The sequence below is a fragment of the Sphaeramia orbicularis genome, chromosome 10, assembly GCF_902148855.1.
Source record: "Sphaeramia orbicularis chromosome 10, fSphaOr1.1, whole genome shotgun sequence".
NCBI classification, from domain to species: Eukaryota; Metazoa; Chordata; class Actinopteri; order Kurtiformes; family Apogonidae; genus Sphaeramia; species Sphaeramia orbicularis.
Window position 1 is genome coordinate 5,204,586 of NC_043966.1, and position 18,019 is coordinate 5,222,604.

At 44.0% G+C, this 18,019-nt stretch overlaps 1 protein-coding gene across 1 annotated transcript; it reads left to right on the forward strand.

The window, feature by feature from the left end:
* The first annotated feature begins 840 nt into the window (after positions 1–840).
* g3bp1 (GTPase activating protein (SH3 domain) binding protein 1) lies at positions 841–17,052 on the forward strand. The gene is made up of 12 exons (XM_030145412.1): positions 841–990; positions 8,029–8,144; positions 10,148–10,229; positions 11,555–11,728; positions 13,723–13,813; positions 13,911–14,004; positions 14,185–14,419; positions 14,498–14,602; positions 15,077–15,194; positions 15,275–15,400; positions 15,496–15,605; positions 16,001–17,052. The coding sequence occupies exons 2-12, from the start codon at positions 8,050–8,052 to the stop codon at positions 16,244–16,246; spliced, it is 1,476 nt and encodes a 491-aa protein (XP_030001272.1). The 5' UTR covers positions 841–990; positions 8,029–8,049; the 3' UTR covers positions 16,247–17,052.
* Positions 17,053–18,019: the final 967 nt, after the last annotated feature.

The following is an 18,019-nucleotide window of genomic DNA, read 5'->3' on the forward strand; positions in this document are numbered from 1 at the left end:
TTTTTTTCTTTAAGTTCATTTTATGTCTGTTTTATTTTCCCTTTAAATATTTATGTGCTGTCCTTTTTTTAGTCATTATTTGTTTTTGTTCATTTTGTATCCATTCAAGTAAATCTTTTCTTTATTTTTGTATATTTTTTCTTTTTTTTGTTCATGTTTTCTTTATTTTCATTATTTTTTCTTTATTTTTGTTCATTTTTTCCCTTTATTTTCATAATTTTTCCCTTTATTTTCGTTCATTTTTTCCCTTTATTTTTGTTAATTTTTTCTTTATATTCTTTTATTTTTTTCTTTATTTTCTTAAATTTTTTCCTTTTTGTTCATTTTTTTCTTTATTTTTATTCTTTTTTTGTTAATTTTTCCCTTTATTTTCGTTCATTTTTTTTCTTTATTTTCGTTAATTTTTTTTCCTTATTTTGTTCATTTTTTCCTCTAATTTTTTTTTTTTTTTTTTTTTTAGTTTCGTTCATTTTTCCTTTATTTTCATTCATTTTTTCCTTTTATTTTTCTTTCTTTTTGGTACTAGTTTCTCCTCCTCCATGTCCTTTCCTTCTTCCTGGAGCCATGTCTTCTCATCCCTCCGTCTTCCACGTCCACGGCGCCCTCTGGCGGACTCCCAGCCCCGGTGCACCGCTCCGACCCGCTGAAAACCCGGTCCGTCCCAGACATTAAACCGAGCCCACATCCCGCCTCCTCCAACACCGGATTGGCCCAAAGGCCGAACCCAGGTAGAGAAAGACCCTCTGGGATTGGCTCAAAACCAGAGGCGGCCGCGGCCTTGTCAGCCGATTGGCCACTGCGTCGCTGGGCTTCACTCTCATTGGCCCGCTGCCGTTCCAGGGGGTGGGACGGGGGTTAGGTTGCGGGGCTGGAACCGGTAACCGAGATTCTCCGGCACGTTGAGAAGCGGTTTGTGCTCCCGGCAGCAGCGGAGTGGTTCACGGCGATCACCGGTTCCTAATCAGACACTTTTTGATAATTAACCACCTGGTAAGAGTTTTCATGAACTTCTCATTCCACATTCACGGTTTAAATTTTATTTACCGTCATTTAACGGATGTTTCCGTAATTGGGTCGTTGCGTTGGGCTCCGTCTACATCCTGGAGGGTAATGCGGTGTTAGCATCATTAGCCTAGTGTTCTGTCCGTGCTCCGGTAACCCAGATCGGACCGAACCGCTGGTTGTTGTGTAATGGCTGTTAAATGTTGCCGTGTTGTGTGTCCTGTTCGGTAGAATCTGCTAATTCGACCGAGTTCTCCTCTGATTCCAGGACATAGACTGGCCCCATTAGCCTCCTGTCGGTTCCATTCAGTCGTGACTCCCTCCCTTCCTGTCTTTCTTTGCCGCCTCGTTCTCCCGTTTCCCTCTTAAACTGGGTCTTAAACCGGACCCGGTCAATATACCGTCTGCTCTGGGCCTGGACGGTGTCCGGCTGGCTCGGTCCGGTGGGAGTGTAAGCCGTGGCCCGTGGACCAGTCGGGACACGTGTTGGGGCTGATCCGAGCCTTAGCCCGGGTCTTAGTCCTGGTTTGGGGCCGACCGTGTGCTCACCCAGCTGTCGAGGCTAGTTAGCCCCGATCCAGGCCAACCGGAGTGCCGTTTGAGCCGGGTTAAATGTGGAAACAGTCGGAGGGAAGGGGCTGAAGGAGCCCCCTCCCCCGTGGGCCCGGAGGGGGTCCGGCATGCGGAGCCGCCCCGGCCGGAGCACGGTGCTTGTAGGCCGGGGCGGCGGACCGAATGGCACCGGGCACGGCGTGGCCTTTGTCTGCATGGTATGGTCTGAGTACCGGCCCCGGGCTCCAACATGCCCTTATAAGTCCAGTTAGAACGGGTCCAGGAACTGGGTTTAGACGGAGACCGACACACATGGAAGAAAGAGGCAGATGTCAGGGTGGTGGTTTTTCATGAACAGGAGGATGGGGGGGGGGGGGGGGGCGCACATGTGAACTGGGATCAGAGCCTCTGGAGCAGGGGTCCCTCCGGTTTATCCTGGGGGGGCTAGGGGGGTCTAATCTGGGTCTGTAAAGGTAGGAACACAACAATCAGACTGTAGAACAGAGTCAGTAATGGAGCAGTGTTCTCCAGTAGTGTTCAGTGGGTCATACCAAGCTGTTCACACTACTACTATTATTATGAATTATTATTATTATTAACTTTGCCAAGAGGTATTGTGATCACTTTGCTTTGTGTGTTTGTTTTGCTTGTTTGTTATCAACTTTAGGGGAAAACTCTTCCACCCAGCTTTCCCAAATCGTCCCCACAGATAGGCCTAGGCCAGGGGTCAGCAACCTTTAACACTCAAAGAGCCATTTCAATCTGGTTTCCACGGAAAAGACAACACTGGGAGCCGCAAACACTTTTTGATATCTGAAATGAAGATGTTAGCCTATATATATACCGTAAATTCCTAAGCCACTACTTTTTTCCCCACACTTTAAACACTGTGGCTTATACTCCGACGCGGCTTATACAATGATTTTACCGGTACCACAGCTTGGTGCCGCGGCGCACCTCGGTGCCGCCTGCCGCGGCGCACCTCGGGGCCAACGCTAGGTGGCATTGTACCGCCGTACCATGGCTTGGTGCCAGGTACCGTGGCACCGCAGTGGTGCCTCGGCTCAAGGTGCCGGTGGTGCCGCGGCACCGGTGGCACCCAGTTGTGGCACCGTGGTGCCATGGCACCTGACACCGAGCAGTGGCACTGCGGTGCAACGGCACCCGGCACCGAGCCCTGGTACCACGGTGCCATGGCACCTGGCACTGAGCCGTAGTACTGCAGTGCCACAGCACCTAGCGTTGGCCCCGAGGTGCCGCGGCACCTTGGACGTGCCATGGCACCTGGCATCATTAAATGTTCTATTTTCTACAGATATTTTTCTTAGATATCTCCATACTTGGCCTACCTGGGGTTGAAAGTCTTGATAAAAGTACAGCGTTTTGGCGGGCTGTCGGAGAGTGGGACGCATATTTTGAGCGACGAAAAATAATACTATATATATATATATATATATATATATATATATATATATATATATATATATATATAATTTTAATATTTCGAGATCACAATAATCTTACAATTTACAACTACAATTAAACAAACGAACAAACACAAATAAAATACTTTGTTCAGATATTGTGCGGTTTTGGTGTTGCAGGGCATGCTGCGCATGCCGGCTGCCGGCTGACACGTCAAGTGCTGTCAAACGTCTCTGAAGAAGGCGAATGCTGATCACTGAAATTGCGCAAGGTCTGAAGAAAGAAGTTAAAAACTTTGACTTAATAAGAAGACATGATACACGTTTTTGAGACAAATAACATACACTTCAATCGGACACTTATAATTTATTTTCCCAAGCCACGCAGAGCCGCAACAAAAGGATGAAAGAGCTGCATGCGGCTCTGGAGCCGCGGGTTGCCGACCCCTGGCCTAGGCCCTGGGACCAACCCGTTCAGTTTTGGACCAACTAGGCCCACGTTCAAGGTCACAGCAAGGTCACAATCTACAATTTTCCTATCTCTCATCATTGAGCAATTTTCCAAAATTCATCAAAAATTCAAAATGACTCAGATTAGCCTCCAGTTTGATCCACCTGTGGCTTAGAACAATATCTTGTATCTGGCACAAAATTGTCCACATCCACTGTGGAATGTGGACTCTGTGGACATTGACATTTAACATTGAAAATCCCATTTACCACACATTTTTCATTAGAACTCAACAAATATTGATTGGAATTTAATCTAATTTGACATACACATGGCTGGTACCAAGCTTCAACTTTGTACGAAATATCGTTCCGCTCCAGTTCTCTTCCGTTACGGTCTGTTGACTTTTGTTATTTTTTATGCACCTTTTTTTTTTTAATGATAAAAAAAAAAATGCAATTCGTGAAATATCATTATGAAATTTGTTTTGCACAGCCATAGTTTAAAAAGAAATAGTCGATCCACACATGCACACCTTAGCGGAGGTTTGCGTTCTCTGAACACTTGTTATTACTGTGATCAGATACAAGAGTTAAAGATGGAAAACCAACAGCCATGTTTTAACTCCTTTCACTTTTAAGGGTCGTCTGATGTTCGGTGACTCAGATATTTACTCCTTAGATTTAGAGTTTTTTCAGTGATCCTTAATGTCCTCCTTTAAATTCCACATCAGTTGTCTCAGGTCATCTGATGTGGACTCAGTGACATCACATTAACACCTTAAAATATAACAGGAAATCTGTAGCAGAAACAAAAAAAGTACTCACTCAATTAATCAGTGAGTCGTTTGAGTCTGAAAATAGTGAAAAATGTCAGTTACAGTTTCCCATAGTCTGAATTTAGATCTTTTTTAGTTTAACTAGTTGTTGCATCTGTATATGAAAGAAAACAGTCAATATTCCTCAGCTGAGTAAAGGTTCACCTGTTCTAAAACTACGAGTCAAAAAATACACCAAATACTGACTGGGTCCAAATCCTATTGGTTTATGTACAACTGAAACCCATTTGAATGACAGTCACCTGTAAATATAAACCAACACATACATCTATTACAGGGAATATTAAAAGTATAAACTTAATGTGTTAGTGATTTTTCCATGAACCACCGAGGGTTAAAATGATCTAATACTAGAGTGAAAGGTTACATGTCCTGGGAGGTTCTATGAAAGCTCAGTAACACTGGATGAGGAGGAACCGGATCAGGCTAATATCTGCAGATGAAGAGGAACCGGATCAGACCAATATCTGCAGATGAAGAGGAACCGGATCAGACCAATATCTGCAGATGAAGAGGAACCGGATCAGACCAATATCTGCAGATGAAGAGGAACCGGATCAGACCAATATCTGCAGATGAAGAGGAACTGGATCAGACTAATATCTGCAGATGAAGAGGAACCGCATCAGACTAATATCTGCATCTTCTGTTTTCAGCAGAAACCCCAGAGCAGATCAGTTTTAACCTGGGATTTCCTCAGCTCAGCCTCTGATTGGCTGATGTCCTGAATCAGCTGATTGTTTGTCAGGTCAACAGATGGCGTTGTGATGTGGACACGTGTGGAGGACGGTGAACGGGTTGAATTGGGTTGGGTCCAACTCATTTGTCCTGTTTGTGTTTTTATCTTCATCATCTTCTGTTCAGACAAACTCTAGCTTTAATTTACATGTCGTTTGTGAGGAACCACCATGAGTTTTAGTCGTTTGTGTCTACTATCCATCAATTTGTTACTTTTTAACACATCACGCTGAATCAGATCCTTTCTTTTATCTCAGTAGTTCTGAACTGGTCTGGTTCAGGACCCACTATGACCAGTTTGACCAGGACCAGTTGAATGCAGAACCAAACTGACCAGCAGGTGGAAATATTCCCTTTGACACTAAATTAGGTCCATTTGAACCCAAACTAAACAGTGAACTCGGTTAAATTAAAAGTTCATTCAGTCACTTATTGTAGAATTCAACCCACTGAGGTTTTAGTCCAATGGGGGTCAAACCAGATCTGATGGACCCTGTGTCAGACCTGAGGTCAAACATCATAAGAGTAGAAACATTTGGTTCTTCTTTTATTCTGTTCAATGTATGGTGTTAATTATTACAATGCATTAGCGCCCCCTACTGTTGGGAATGGGTGGGGCTCAGATCCATAAAAATAAACCACAAGTTTGGTTTATTAACATTAGTTTAACCAAAGGCCTACGACCCACGGAAAACAGGTCTGGACCCACTTTAGGGTCTGGACCCACTGAAAGCAGGTCTGGAGCCACTGAAAACAGGTCTGGACCCTCTTTAGGGTCTGGACCCACTGAAAACAGGTCTGGACCCTCTTTAGGGTCTCACCCACTGGTTTAGACGCTGGGTTTGTTGAGCTGTTACTGAACCTGTTTGGACCTGGGTGGTGGTTCTGAACCTGTTTGGACCTGGGTGGTGGTTCTTCTCAGACCATGGTTCCGTGCAGTTCCAGCCTTGGTGTGCTCACATTCCTTCTCTATCAGAACACGAACGCTCAGATCCCTCTGCCGTCAGACATTTGAAGCCTCCTCGTTCATCTGATGGCTCTGTTTGTGCCTGGGAGGCAGACGTCGTATGGCAGTAGAATGAAAACAGACCAGTAGAGACTTGAAACCTGTTGAGTCTGAGCGAACAGACAGTCGATGTTAGTGGAGGAGTGAACGAGGACCAAACCACTAGAGAAATTCTGAGGAGAAAGAGTTAACATAGTGGTGCATTCAGGGCCGGTCGGTACAAACAGGTCCAGAGTTGACTTTCAGATGCAGAAACAGGAAAGTTCTGGACCAATAAGATGGACTCCAGCGATGGTTCTTCTATTTGAAAGGTCATTCATGAAACTGGAAATGTGTCATTTAACATATTTAACTATTGTCAAAATGAACATCAAAATTAGAGGAACCTCCACTGTTGACACGTACTGATAGAGTGGATCAGCAGGTATTGAACAGGTCCTGCAGTAGATGGTCCATGTAGATGTTTGGCTCTTAAAGAAGCAGGATGGGCTTTCAGTAGATGCTTTAGTCTGAGGCAGACTTCATGGTCCTGCTTCGACACTAGTTCACACCATGTTTGGTCCGAACTGTGACTCAGATCTGTGTCTGTGAAAACACACTGAACAGACGCTTGTTTCTGTGTTGGACCCAGATGGGGACAGTGAATGCCTCATGGTCCTGTTTAACTTCGTTTATTCTTCAGTCTGAGGTTGGATCTGACACCGTCCAATCAGGACGCTCCGATGATCCGTCATCTCAGGAAGTCAACATGTGTGACACGAACTAGAGTCTGACAGTGTGTATGTATTTATGGTCAAAGAAGGAGTGGTGGACGTTTGACACAGAAGATTAACCTGTACATGTAGTCTACATACCACTGATGGTCCACTGTGGACCAGGTCCTCATGGTCTACTGTGGACCTGGTCTTTACGTCAGGGTTTATAGATGGGTTGGACTAGAAGGGGCTAAATTATTTGATCATTTTTAAGTTTTTTTTTGGTTTGTTTCTCTGTTTCAAACTTTGTTCTTCTATTTTAAAGAATGCATTCCACATTAATTGTTCTTAAATTAAAAATCCGTCTGTATCAAGAAGAGTATTTAAGTCTGATACGTAAGGTTTGAGTCCCAGAATGAAACGTATATGAGATAAATGAGGTTTTTTTGTAATAGATAGTCCAATGTACAGTCCTATGGACGATTGAACCAATAGTAAAATAGAACTAAATGACAACATAAAGTGTATATATAAATATAAATGTGTTTAAGGTACATTCAGTGGTGTTTAGATAGTATGGTGTAGATTATCAGTTCAGTATTTTGTGTTGTTATTGTTGGAGTCATAAATCTACATATGGAAATGTTAGCATTTGACAGTGAAGAAGAAACACCATAAGAGCTTAAAAACAGAATGGTCCAACCCAGTGGTTCTGAACCAGTCTGGTTCAGGACCCACTATCACCCCTCAATGACCAGACCAGACCTGTGTGAACGGAGGTTTACCAAAATCTGCACTTTGGCCAAAGATTTTAGAAACCATCGTTTTCAGTGGGCGAGGCCAACATTGTCATGTAAATGATATGCACAAATGCAGAAAAAAATCTGTGTTTTTCCAGATACCAGCTGTTTGTAAATGTAGCGTGACTGATGTCCAACACTTGGACAGGGTCAGTGAAGTGGACACAGATCTGGATATGAGACAGTAGTGATGCATTCAGGGTCATTAGATGAGTTGAAATGCTTGAATGGAGTTTAAACATTGGTAATGTCTCCGGTTTACTGGGACTCTGGGTGGATTTGAACAGGTCATGCATTTTACATGATGCGTTCAGGTGCCTACCACTTAGCCTGGAAAATAAGTATACAATGAGTGACACTGGGCTGATATGGACTGAACTGTCCTCCAGCAGATGCACAACTGTTGGACGATGCTTAAGTCCTTAAATGTGTCCTTGAACCAGGACATGTGGTGTCCTTAAATGTGTCCTTTAACATGTCCTGTGTCCTTAGACTAATGTCCAACTCTGCTGTCCTCCTCAGACACTTCAGTCGACCAAAGAAATGGTGATGGAGAAGCCCAGTGCCCAGCTGGTCGGGCGAGAGTTTGTCCGACAGTATTACACACTCCTGAACCAGGCACCTGACTACCTGCACAGGTACCACTGTGTGTGTGTGTGTGTGTGTATCTGTGTGTGTGTGTGTGTGTGGGTATTTGTGTATGTATTAGGGCTGCACAATTATTAGTTAAAAGATTGCGATCTCGGTTCACACATGTATGCAATCTCATTTCTAAACACGGACAATTTTAAGCATTTTATTTCACGGCTGCATTACGAACAAATGCCCACAAACGCAGAACCGCTGTCGCCTCTTCCCTCAACCAATGGGAAAGCGTCTTTCCAACACATGACCTGCTGCTGTCAGCTGCAGTTGAGTGAAGAAAGAGTGAGTTACAGCGGAGGGACGTCTGCGGTAAAGAGAGTGAAATGGATGAAAACCCCAGTGGTAGTGGTGAGTCACCCACCTGAACTCGTGCCCAGTTGAGGTTCACATGCATCTGTGTTAATTTAATGTCGGTCTTTTCTGTCATCCAGATCCAACTGTGTTTTCATTTTCACTTTTGCTGCTGTTCTTCTTCTTTTCTTTTCTTTGCCGGTGAGGATAACTCAGCCTTTAATCAAGAATCAAAAGTCTCACCCTCTCTAAAAATTATGTAATAAAAATATTCCATTGTGCTGGCTGGGAAGTTTCTTTGCGCTGCAAACTTTCACAGATCAGCTGACATCGCTTAGCAACCAGGACTATAAGTGCAGCATTTCCGCTGGTAGGGTTTATCCATGCACCACACCAAACACTTCAGACAAAAAAAAACATCACCGTCGTGTGTGTGTGTGTATATATATATATGTATATGTATGTATGTGTGTGTGTGTGTGTATATATATATATATATATATATATATATATATATATATATGTATGTGTATATGTGTATGTATATGCAGTGGCGCAGAAAGGGTCCCCTGGGACCCCAAGCAAAAAAAAAAAAATAGATATAGATATATATATACATACACACACAGGTGGGGGAGGGGCAATTTGGACTCAGGAGGCCCCTTCAGAGAATTTGAGACAGCTAGTTGTTACTGCAACTTCTCACTTCTGCTGTGTAGTGAACTTATTCTTTAGACTGTTTGTGTCAAGTCTGTTGGTCCTTTGGGGGCCCCTGCTGGCTTAGGGGCCCCAAGCAGCTGCCTGCCTTGCCTAATGGCAAGCAGCACCACTGTGTATATGTATATATGTGTGTGTGTGTATATATATATATATATATATATATATATATATATATATATATATATATATATATATATATATATATATCTATACATATATGTGTGTGTATATATATATATATATATATATATATATATATATATATAATATGTGTGTGTGTATGTATATGTGTGTGTGTGTGTGTATATATATATATATATATATATATATATATATATATATATATATATATATATATACACACACACACACACATATATATATATATATATATATATATATATATATATATATATATATATATACACACATATATATATACAATAGGAGCGGACAGGAGGGGAGGGAAAAGGTAAATGAACAGAAAGTTTCACTTTCACTTCTGCGGGGGGGCACAGACCGCACGACCCCGTACCCGCATTGTATAAGTTTGACAGAAACCGACGCATGCGTAACCGGCCAAAACACATGCGCTTGCAACCCAGTCCGCTGCCGAACTGTGCGACCGAGCCACACACATACACAACACTGGCGATTGAAACGCACACGCGTGCACCCCCGCCGATCCGTGTGCGCGCACACACACCCATTCCACACAGCCACACCAACAGATTAGTTCCACAGCAAACGCTGCATAAGTGACTGGACTACTGCAGAGGGATATGAAAGATGTGAATCAGAGGTAAAAGAACCCATTTTCCTTGACAGCGGTGCAATAAACATTTTGTGAAAAAAATCGTGCCAGAGAATCGTGATCTCAATTCTAAGCAAAAGAATTGTGCAGCCCTAGTGTGTGTGTGTTTGTGTATCTGTGTGTGTATTTGTGTGTGTGTGTGTTGTCAATGACCCATCTGTTTCTTTGCAGGTTTTATGGAAAGAACTCGTCCTATGTTCACGGCGGCCTGGATGGAAACGGTAAACCAGCGGAGGCCGTTTACGGACAGTCTGTGAGTAAACACTGCGTCATGTCCTGGTTTTGTGTCCCATCATGCATTGGTTCAGCATGTGGGAGGCCTTTATCCTGTAGATGTGGACCTGAGGTCAGCTGACAGAGCAAACCGTTACTGTTTTAATAGAAGGACCAAATGGACTCCACCTTAAATGCAGTCAGCGCCGCCTTAATACAAACACTGAGCTGTGATACCGGGACTCTTATCAGTGTGTTAATGTGATGGAATGAAACACACAAATAAGAACAGCTAACAGTTGGACACAAAACAGTTTATTTACAAAACCACTGAAGGGGGGGGGGCCAGGAGGTACAGTGGGTCGTCCAATAACTGAAGAGTTGGCGGTTTGAATCCTATTCTGTTCTAGTCATGTGCTGCTGTGTCCTTGGGCAAGACACTTTACCCCCGTTCCCTCCAGTGTCACTAACACTGTTCTGTGGATGTCTGGTGGGGGTGGGAGGGGCTGTTTGGCATGGATTGACAGCCACGCCTCTGTTAGTGTGCCCCGCCTCCGTCAGTGCGCCCCCCCCTCTGTCAGGGCGCCCCTCCTCCATCAGTGTGCCCCGCCTCCGTCAGTGCGCCCCCCCCTCTGTCAGGGCGCCCCTTCTCCATCAGTGTGCCCCGCCTTCATCAGTGTGCCCCCCCCACCCTCTGTCAGTGTGTCCCTCCTCCTTCAGTGTGCCCCCCCCTCCATTGGTGTGTCCCTCCTCCTTCAGTCCCCCCCCCCTCCGTCGGTGCACCCCTCCTCCTTTGGTCTGCCCCAGGGCAGATGTAGATACAGATGTCGTTTACCTCCATCAGGGGGAGAATGAATAATGAATCAATAATGTGAAGCCCTACAGAAATCTAATCCATTCTTATTATATTCTTATAACATTCTTATTCTTATCCAGGCAGAAATCTGACTCTGTCCATAAATGGTAAAACCAAACACATAATACAAAATAAAACCAGATGATTAAAGGCCTGAAAGATGGGTTTAGAAAATAATAAATGGAAACAAGTTATAACATCTATAACTGTCCAAATAACATTTACAACATTAATCTGAACAGTTTAAGAAGTAAATAAGACACAGTGCATCCACACATTATTATTATTATTATTATTAATAATTGTATTATTATTATTATTACTGTAATGAAATAAAAGGAGCAGAATGTGAAATAATGGTGTTTTATTTTTCTTCAACTCCTCTCACTCTGACTCCTCTCCCCTAACTCCTCCTCTTCTCATCCGACTCCTCCTCTTCTCCTCTGGCTCCTCCTCCTCTCCTGGCTCTGACTCCTCTTCTCCTCTGACCTCCTCCTTCTCTCCCCCAGGAGATCCATAAGAGGGTGATGGCTCTGAGTTTCCGCGACTGTCACACGAAGATCCGCCATGTGGACGCCCACGCCACGCTGAATGAGGGCGTGGTCGTCCAGGTGATGGGCGAGTTGTCCAATAACATGCAACCAATGAGGAAGTTCATGCAGACCTTCGTCCTGGCTCCAGAGGTACGAGACAAAGGGACACAACGGGACAAATAACACAGAAGGTGCTGAGTTGGACCAATCAGACGGATAGTTAAACAGTCACATGTCCACCATGTCCCCGTTATTAGAACAGATGAGACATTATTGATCCAATGGGAAATTCACAGGTTCAGGCAAGAACAGAAGAAAGGACAAGAAAGACATGAGGAGCAGAAAGACGAAGTAAATACAAATAATAAGTACTAAAAAGATGAATGATAATAGTAAATAATAAAACTAAAGGTTAAAGACATGTTAACAGAAGGTTTGAGTTTAGAGAATGAACGAATAATAGAACAGAACAAAAACTAAAAAAGCACAAGTTCAGGATTAGTATTATTATTATATTTTTTATTATCATCATCATCATCATTATTATGTTATTGTTATTATTTTTTTTTTTGTTTTTATTATTATTGTTTTTAGTATTATTAGGCCTGTAACGGTACACAAAATTTTCGGTTCGGTATGTTTTCGGTTTTCAAAGTCACGGTTCGTTTTTTTTTTTTTTCAGTTCGGTACGGGAAGAAAGAAAACCCCTCAAAATGTCTATTAATGCATTTATGAATTTTTTTAACATTTTTCCCCCAATTTTTGGAGACAATAGAATATAGAAAAACGGGAATAATATAATTCTGCTGCTACATCAAATAGAAAATAAAATAAACTATTAATATTACTAAATGTATTTTAAACATTAGTATTGCACTTTTCCCAGAAAGCTAGTTTTGAACAAACAAGAAAAATCTAATCACAGTTCTGTCAGTTCACATTCTGCATAAAAATAAAAAAATTCCACATAAAGTGCAACATTAACAAGAGGGTAAACTGGTATTCTGTTGAAGCAAACTGAAGAGAAACACTGACAACACAATGAACCAAATTATTTATTTTAGGACAGAGAACAAACTGTGTTGTGTGCCTGTGTGCACGGGGGATTGTTTTTTTTTTTTTTTTTTGGTCGGGGCCGGGGGGTAGGGGGGGGGCGCAGTTATATACCTGGGGTATATAACTATACCGGTCCATAACTAATGTAACGAACGCTGTCATGAAACGAAAGTGAAACTTTACATACTTTCAACGTTCTATTTATTCTTCTATTATACAGCGTGCGTGATAGACAAACAGACAGAGCTAGTGTAAGTGTTTTAGAACTACCGTAGTTCCTAGGGGCCAAACAACGTCCGTCTTATTAACGTCCCTTTCCCCGTTGTTGTCTTTCACCTGAACCTGAACTGATCCAAACTGGACTGGACTGATGGTGGGGGGTCTTCACTCTCTTCCTTTCAGGTTCACATCATATTTGTTGTTTGTTTTAACCTTATATCAGCTGCTGTTTCATATTTTGGGTCAATGTGTGTGCTTCCATATGTCCGTGTAAAACTTGCGCGGATTTAAAGTTTGCATCGAACGATGTCTTCCGTTCCTTTTTCTTTTTCTCAGCATACTGTGCCGTTTCAGTACAGCTGTGTACCGAACCAAACAGGTGTGTGCCGAAACGGTTCGGTTCGGTACATGTACCATTACAGGCCTACTTATTATTGTTGTTTTTATTATTATTATTTTATTATTATTTTTGTTTTTAGTATTATTGTTTTTATTATCATTATTATTTAGTTTTTATAATTGTTTTTATTAATATTATTTCATTACTATTTTAAATTATTTTTATTAGTATTTTTAGTATTATCAATGTTTTTGTTATTATTTTAAATTATTTTATTATTGTTTTTTTATTATTTTATTACTATTGTTGTTATAGATTTTTTGTAATTATTTGTATTATTTTATTATTATTATTATCATTATTATTGTTTTTTTATTATAGTTTTTATATATTTTTTATAATTCTTTGTATTCTTATTCTTGTAATTCTTCTCCTTTTGTGAGCGTGCTGCTGTTTCTCTCTGCTCTTGACTCTTAAACGGTTCCGTTTGTTAAATGACCTTTGAACTGTTTGGGTCTTTTTCCTCCAGGGAACAGTCGCAAACAAATTCTACGTCCACAACGACGTGTTCCGTTACCAGGACGAGGTTTTCGGTGACTCTGACTCTGAGCCTCCTGAAGGTAAAGGCCACGGTTCTGCTGGACTGAAAGGTTCTGGTCCGGTCCCATGGGTCCAGTTCAGAGTCCGTTCAGCGGTTCTGCTCTGTTCATGTTTCAGAGTCTGAGGACGAGGTGGAGGAGATCGAGGACAGAGTTCCTTCTCCTGATGCGGCCACAGAGGAGTCGGCGCCGTTCTACGACCCGACGGCCTGGTATGACCACGCCCTCTTTGTCCATTCGTTGAAAGAACTCCAACTCCCATCAGGCTTTGCCCGACACAGTCTGACCAATCAGCTGTCGGATTCAGTAAATGTTAGGGAAATGGTGTCCGAGGTGGCATTTTCAGGGGTAAAGACGCTCGTGGTCGTGTCCTAACTTTCGTGTGCTTCCAGCTCGGAGCCGGCTGTAACCGGGGACGACGAGGAGGCCGTGGCCGCCAGTCCAGAACCAGAACCCGAGGCAGAGAAGGAGGCCGAGGCCGCCGCCGAGCTGAAACCCGAACCCACACCGGAGACGCAAACAGAGACGCACACGTCCGACGACCAGACAGAGAAAAGCCCCGCCTCCGCACCGCCCACCGCAGAACCTGTCGTCGAGCCTGCCTCCGCCACCCCCGAGGAGAACAGGGTAGGTCCGCGTTCCGACAGAACCTCAGTGTACATAAACAGACGTGAGCCGGTCCTGAATGTCCCCTTTGTCCCACAGCCGTTCTCCTGGGCGTCGGTCACCAGTAAGAACCTCCCCCCCAGCGGAGCCGTCCCCGTCTCAGGAATTCCCCCCCACGTCGTCAAAGCCACGCCCACAGCTCCGGTAGGTCAAACAACACCAAACAGAACCGCCGAACCGTAAACGGGGTTCAGTAACGGAATGACATAAAAGTAAACGAACATGAGCGTCCTGTGGAAGTCTGACTGTAACGACTTCAACATCAGTTTAAGGTTTGGACGACAGGTGTGTGTTCACTGAGGTTCTGTTCTACACATTTACTGTCAGCAAAGAAGAACCCAACTGTTCTACACATTTACTGTCAACAAAGAAGAACCATGAAACAGACACAGAACTGAAAGGCACACCTACATGTTCTAAACAGAAGGACGGACAGACAGACCCCCCCACCCAGTGTCTGAGATGTTTTTATGGTGTTTTTATTCTGTTTTTATAGTGTTTTTGTTGTTTTTATTCTGGTTTTATGGTGTTTTTGTTGTTTTTATGGTGTTTTTACAGTGTGTTTATTGTGTTTTTATGGTGTTTTTATTTTTCTGGTGTTTTTCTGGTTGGTTTCAGCCCAGGGCGGAGGTGAAGGAACAGACCCAGACGCCAGTGCAGAGACCACAGAGGGACCAGAGGCCCAGGGAGCAGAGGCCCGGGGGGGCCCCACCGGTCCACAGAGGCCCCAGACCAGGTAAGACCAGGTCCGGAGTCCGGGGGTGGGGGGAGTCTGAGCGTACGGTGTCACGGCCTAATCAGCTGTTTGTCTTCCAGTCCGAGAGGGCGAGCAGGGTGAGTCTGAGGGGCGCAGGGTGGTCCGCTACCCCGACGCCCACCAGCTGTTCGTAGGAAACGTCCCTCATGACGTCGACAAGACCGAGCTCAAAGAGTTCTTTGAACGTAAGGCGGTCTGTTGTCATGGAAACACAGGATGGCGTTTGGTTTGGAGTCTGATACTGTTGATCCGTTACTAACCGCTCCCCCTCCCCCTCCAGAGTACGGTACAGTGTTGGAGCTGAGGATCAACAGCGGAGGGAAACTTCCAAACTTTGGCTTCGTGGTCTTTGACGACTCTGAGCCCGTTCAGAAGATCCTCAGTAACCGGGTGAGAACCCTCAGGAGTCAATCACTGATAATCCAATAATGTACATTCTGAAGGGAGGGACAGAGGGGTGGGACAGAAGGGTGGGACAGAAGGGTGAGACAGAGGGGTGGGACAGAAGGGTGAGACAGAGGGGTGGGACAGAAGGGTGGGAAAGAGGGGAGGGACAGAAGGGTGGGTGTATGGTCAACAGTCCATCATGGGGGTGGGTGGGGGTGTCAGTGGCGTCTCCATCCTGGTTGGAGCAGGACCGGTGGTAAAAGCACTTCCTGTTTCCCTGGTCATGTGATGAACCCGTGGTGTGTTGATCATGTGACCTGGGTTCAGGTTAAAGCCACATGGGTATGTTATAAATAAAGGGGCGGGGCAGACACTTAACTCCTCCCTCTCATCTTCAGCCCATTAAGTTCCGCGGCGACGTGCGTCTGAACGTGGAGGAGAAGAAGACACGGTCGGCCAGAGAGGGCGATAGGCGGGATGTGCGGCCCCGCCCTGGAGGACCCGGAGGACCCAGGGAGCGAATAGGAGGAGGAGGCGGACCCCGAGGCCCCCCCGCCCGTGGAGGCGCCGCACAGAAACCCAGCTTCGGCTCAGGACGGGGGGCGGGGCCCAGCGAAGGCCGCTACTCCTCCCAGCGCCAGTGAGGAGGAGGAGCCCCGAACCCCGGTCACATAATGACGACTTCCTTGGATTCACCGCAGCAGAACCCGATTGGACAGAACCGAACCGTTGTCAGGACGACACTGGGGGGGCGTGTCACATGACCCGCCCTCATTGGTGTCCCCAGTGACTCACGTGTGTGTGTGTGTGTGTGTGTGTGGGGGGGGGGGGGGGGGGTCGGGTTTGGTTCAGCCTCCACCAGCTCCTGCTGAGTCCAATGAAGATGGCCCCTCCTCTAACCCCGCCCCCTCCTCTAACCCCGCCCCCCTCTAACTCCTCCTTTTCTTCTGCTGCTTCTCCTCCTGAGGAACCTGAATGTCCCTCCTCTTTTCCATCGGTCCCTCCTCCTCCTCCTCTTCATGTATTATCTGGACTTTGTCTTTTTTTTTTTTGTTTTTCATGCTGAACTTGAATTTATTAAACCAGTTTCAAATACAAACAGAAAAAGGGTAAATACTACTTGAATTGGGCTGAAGAACCCAGAGGTTAGTTTGTTTTTCGCGTTCTCTCTCCCTGTTTCTTAAAGGAACGTGTACTTTTACTGCTTGGGCAATCCTGTGTATTGCTGCCGTCGTCTCTATGGATGGATGGGTCTAATGTGTGTGTGTTGGATCAGGTCTGGAGCTGAACCTGGGTGCTTTTCCCAGAATTCCTTTGGGCTTTGGCCGTCTGAACGGAGCATGTGTCACATCATGTCTGGCTTCTTTTACTGATGCACTTCATTTGTCATCGTGTTCAACAGCTCACCTGCCGACCACAGAACTAAATTAAAGTGATTTACTGTTTTAAACCTGTGGACGTCAGACTCTTTCTTCTGGGTTTGGACAAACATGGATGGACCTCTGGTGTCCTGGATGTTCTCTAATCATTTAAAGCAGGGGTCTCAAACATGTGTTCCAATCTGGCCCCTGGGATGTTTTTGCAAAGTCAAAAATTCCAGTCTTGAATTGAATTAAGAAAAAAAAAAAAAAATTCAATTAAGTAAAAAAAATCTTGAATTAAGCCAAAAAAAAATCTTGAATTAAGCAAAAAATCTTAAATTTAGCAAAAAATCTTGAATTAAGCAAAAAAATCTCAAATTAACTTAAATTTTTTTTTTGTTTTAGTGCAAAAATTAACATTAAATTCTGAAAATACTTACATTTCCAAACTATCCTGTAACAATAACATGTGAATAGCCTGAACAAATATGAACAACCTGAAATCTTTAAAGAAAATTCAGCCCAATTTGAACTATTTTCTGCCTGTTCCTCAGTGTTTAGTGTCTTTGTAGATCTGATCCATAATGCACATGGAGAAATGAGAAGTGGAGGAAGAATACTGATAAAATTGCACTGATTTGATGGGCATCACTGATGTGTGATGCCCAAGACATTGTTGGCAAGATGGCGCCGCTGTGCATGGCCTGCTGTCTACCTCTGCTGAGTTTGTGCTGGTTTCTCCTGTTACTATCATCTGTCATTTGAAATGTGGCATCACTGTTGGTGTGAGATCGTCCGACACTGCTGAATATCTGGGATTCTGTTATAGTGATGGGACTTATGGCTCTTTGAAGGAGCCGTTTACTGAAAAGAGCCGTTCAAAAGACTGGCTCTTTTATGTTTTTTGCATTATTTTGAAACCAATGTTTTAATGACTCAATAGGCTACATGTGATGATTGACATTAGATTTTAAAGGTGTTTAATTGGCGCGACAGTAAATATTATCTTACCGTAAAAAAGAATAGTTCAAATGTGTGGGCTAAATACATGACATG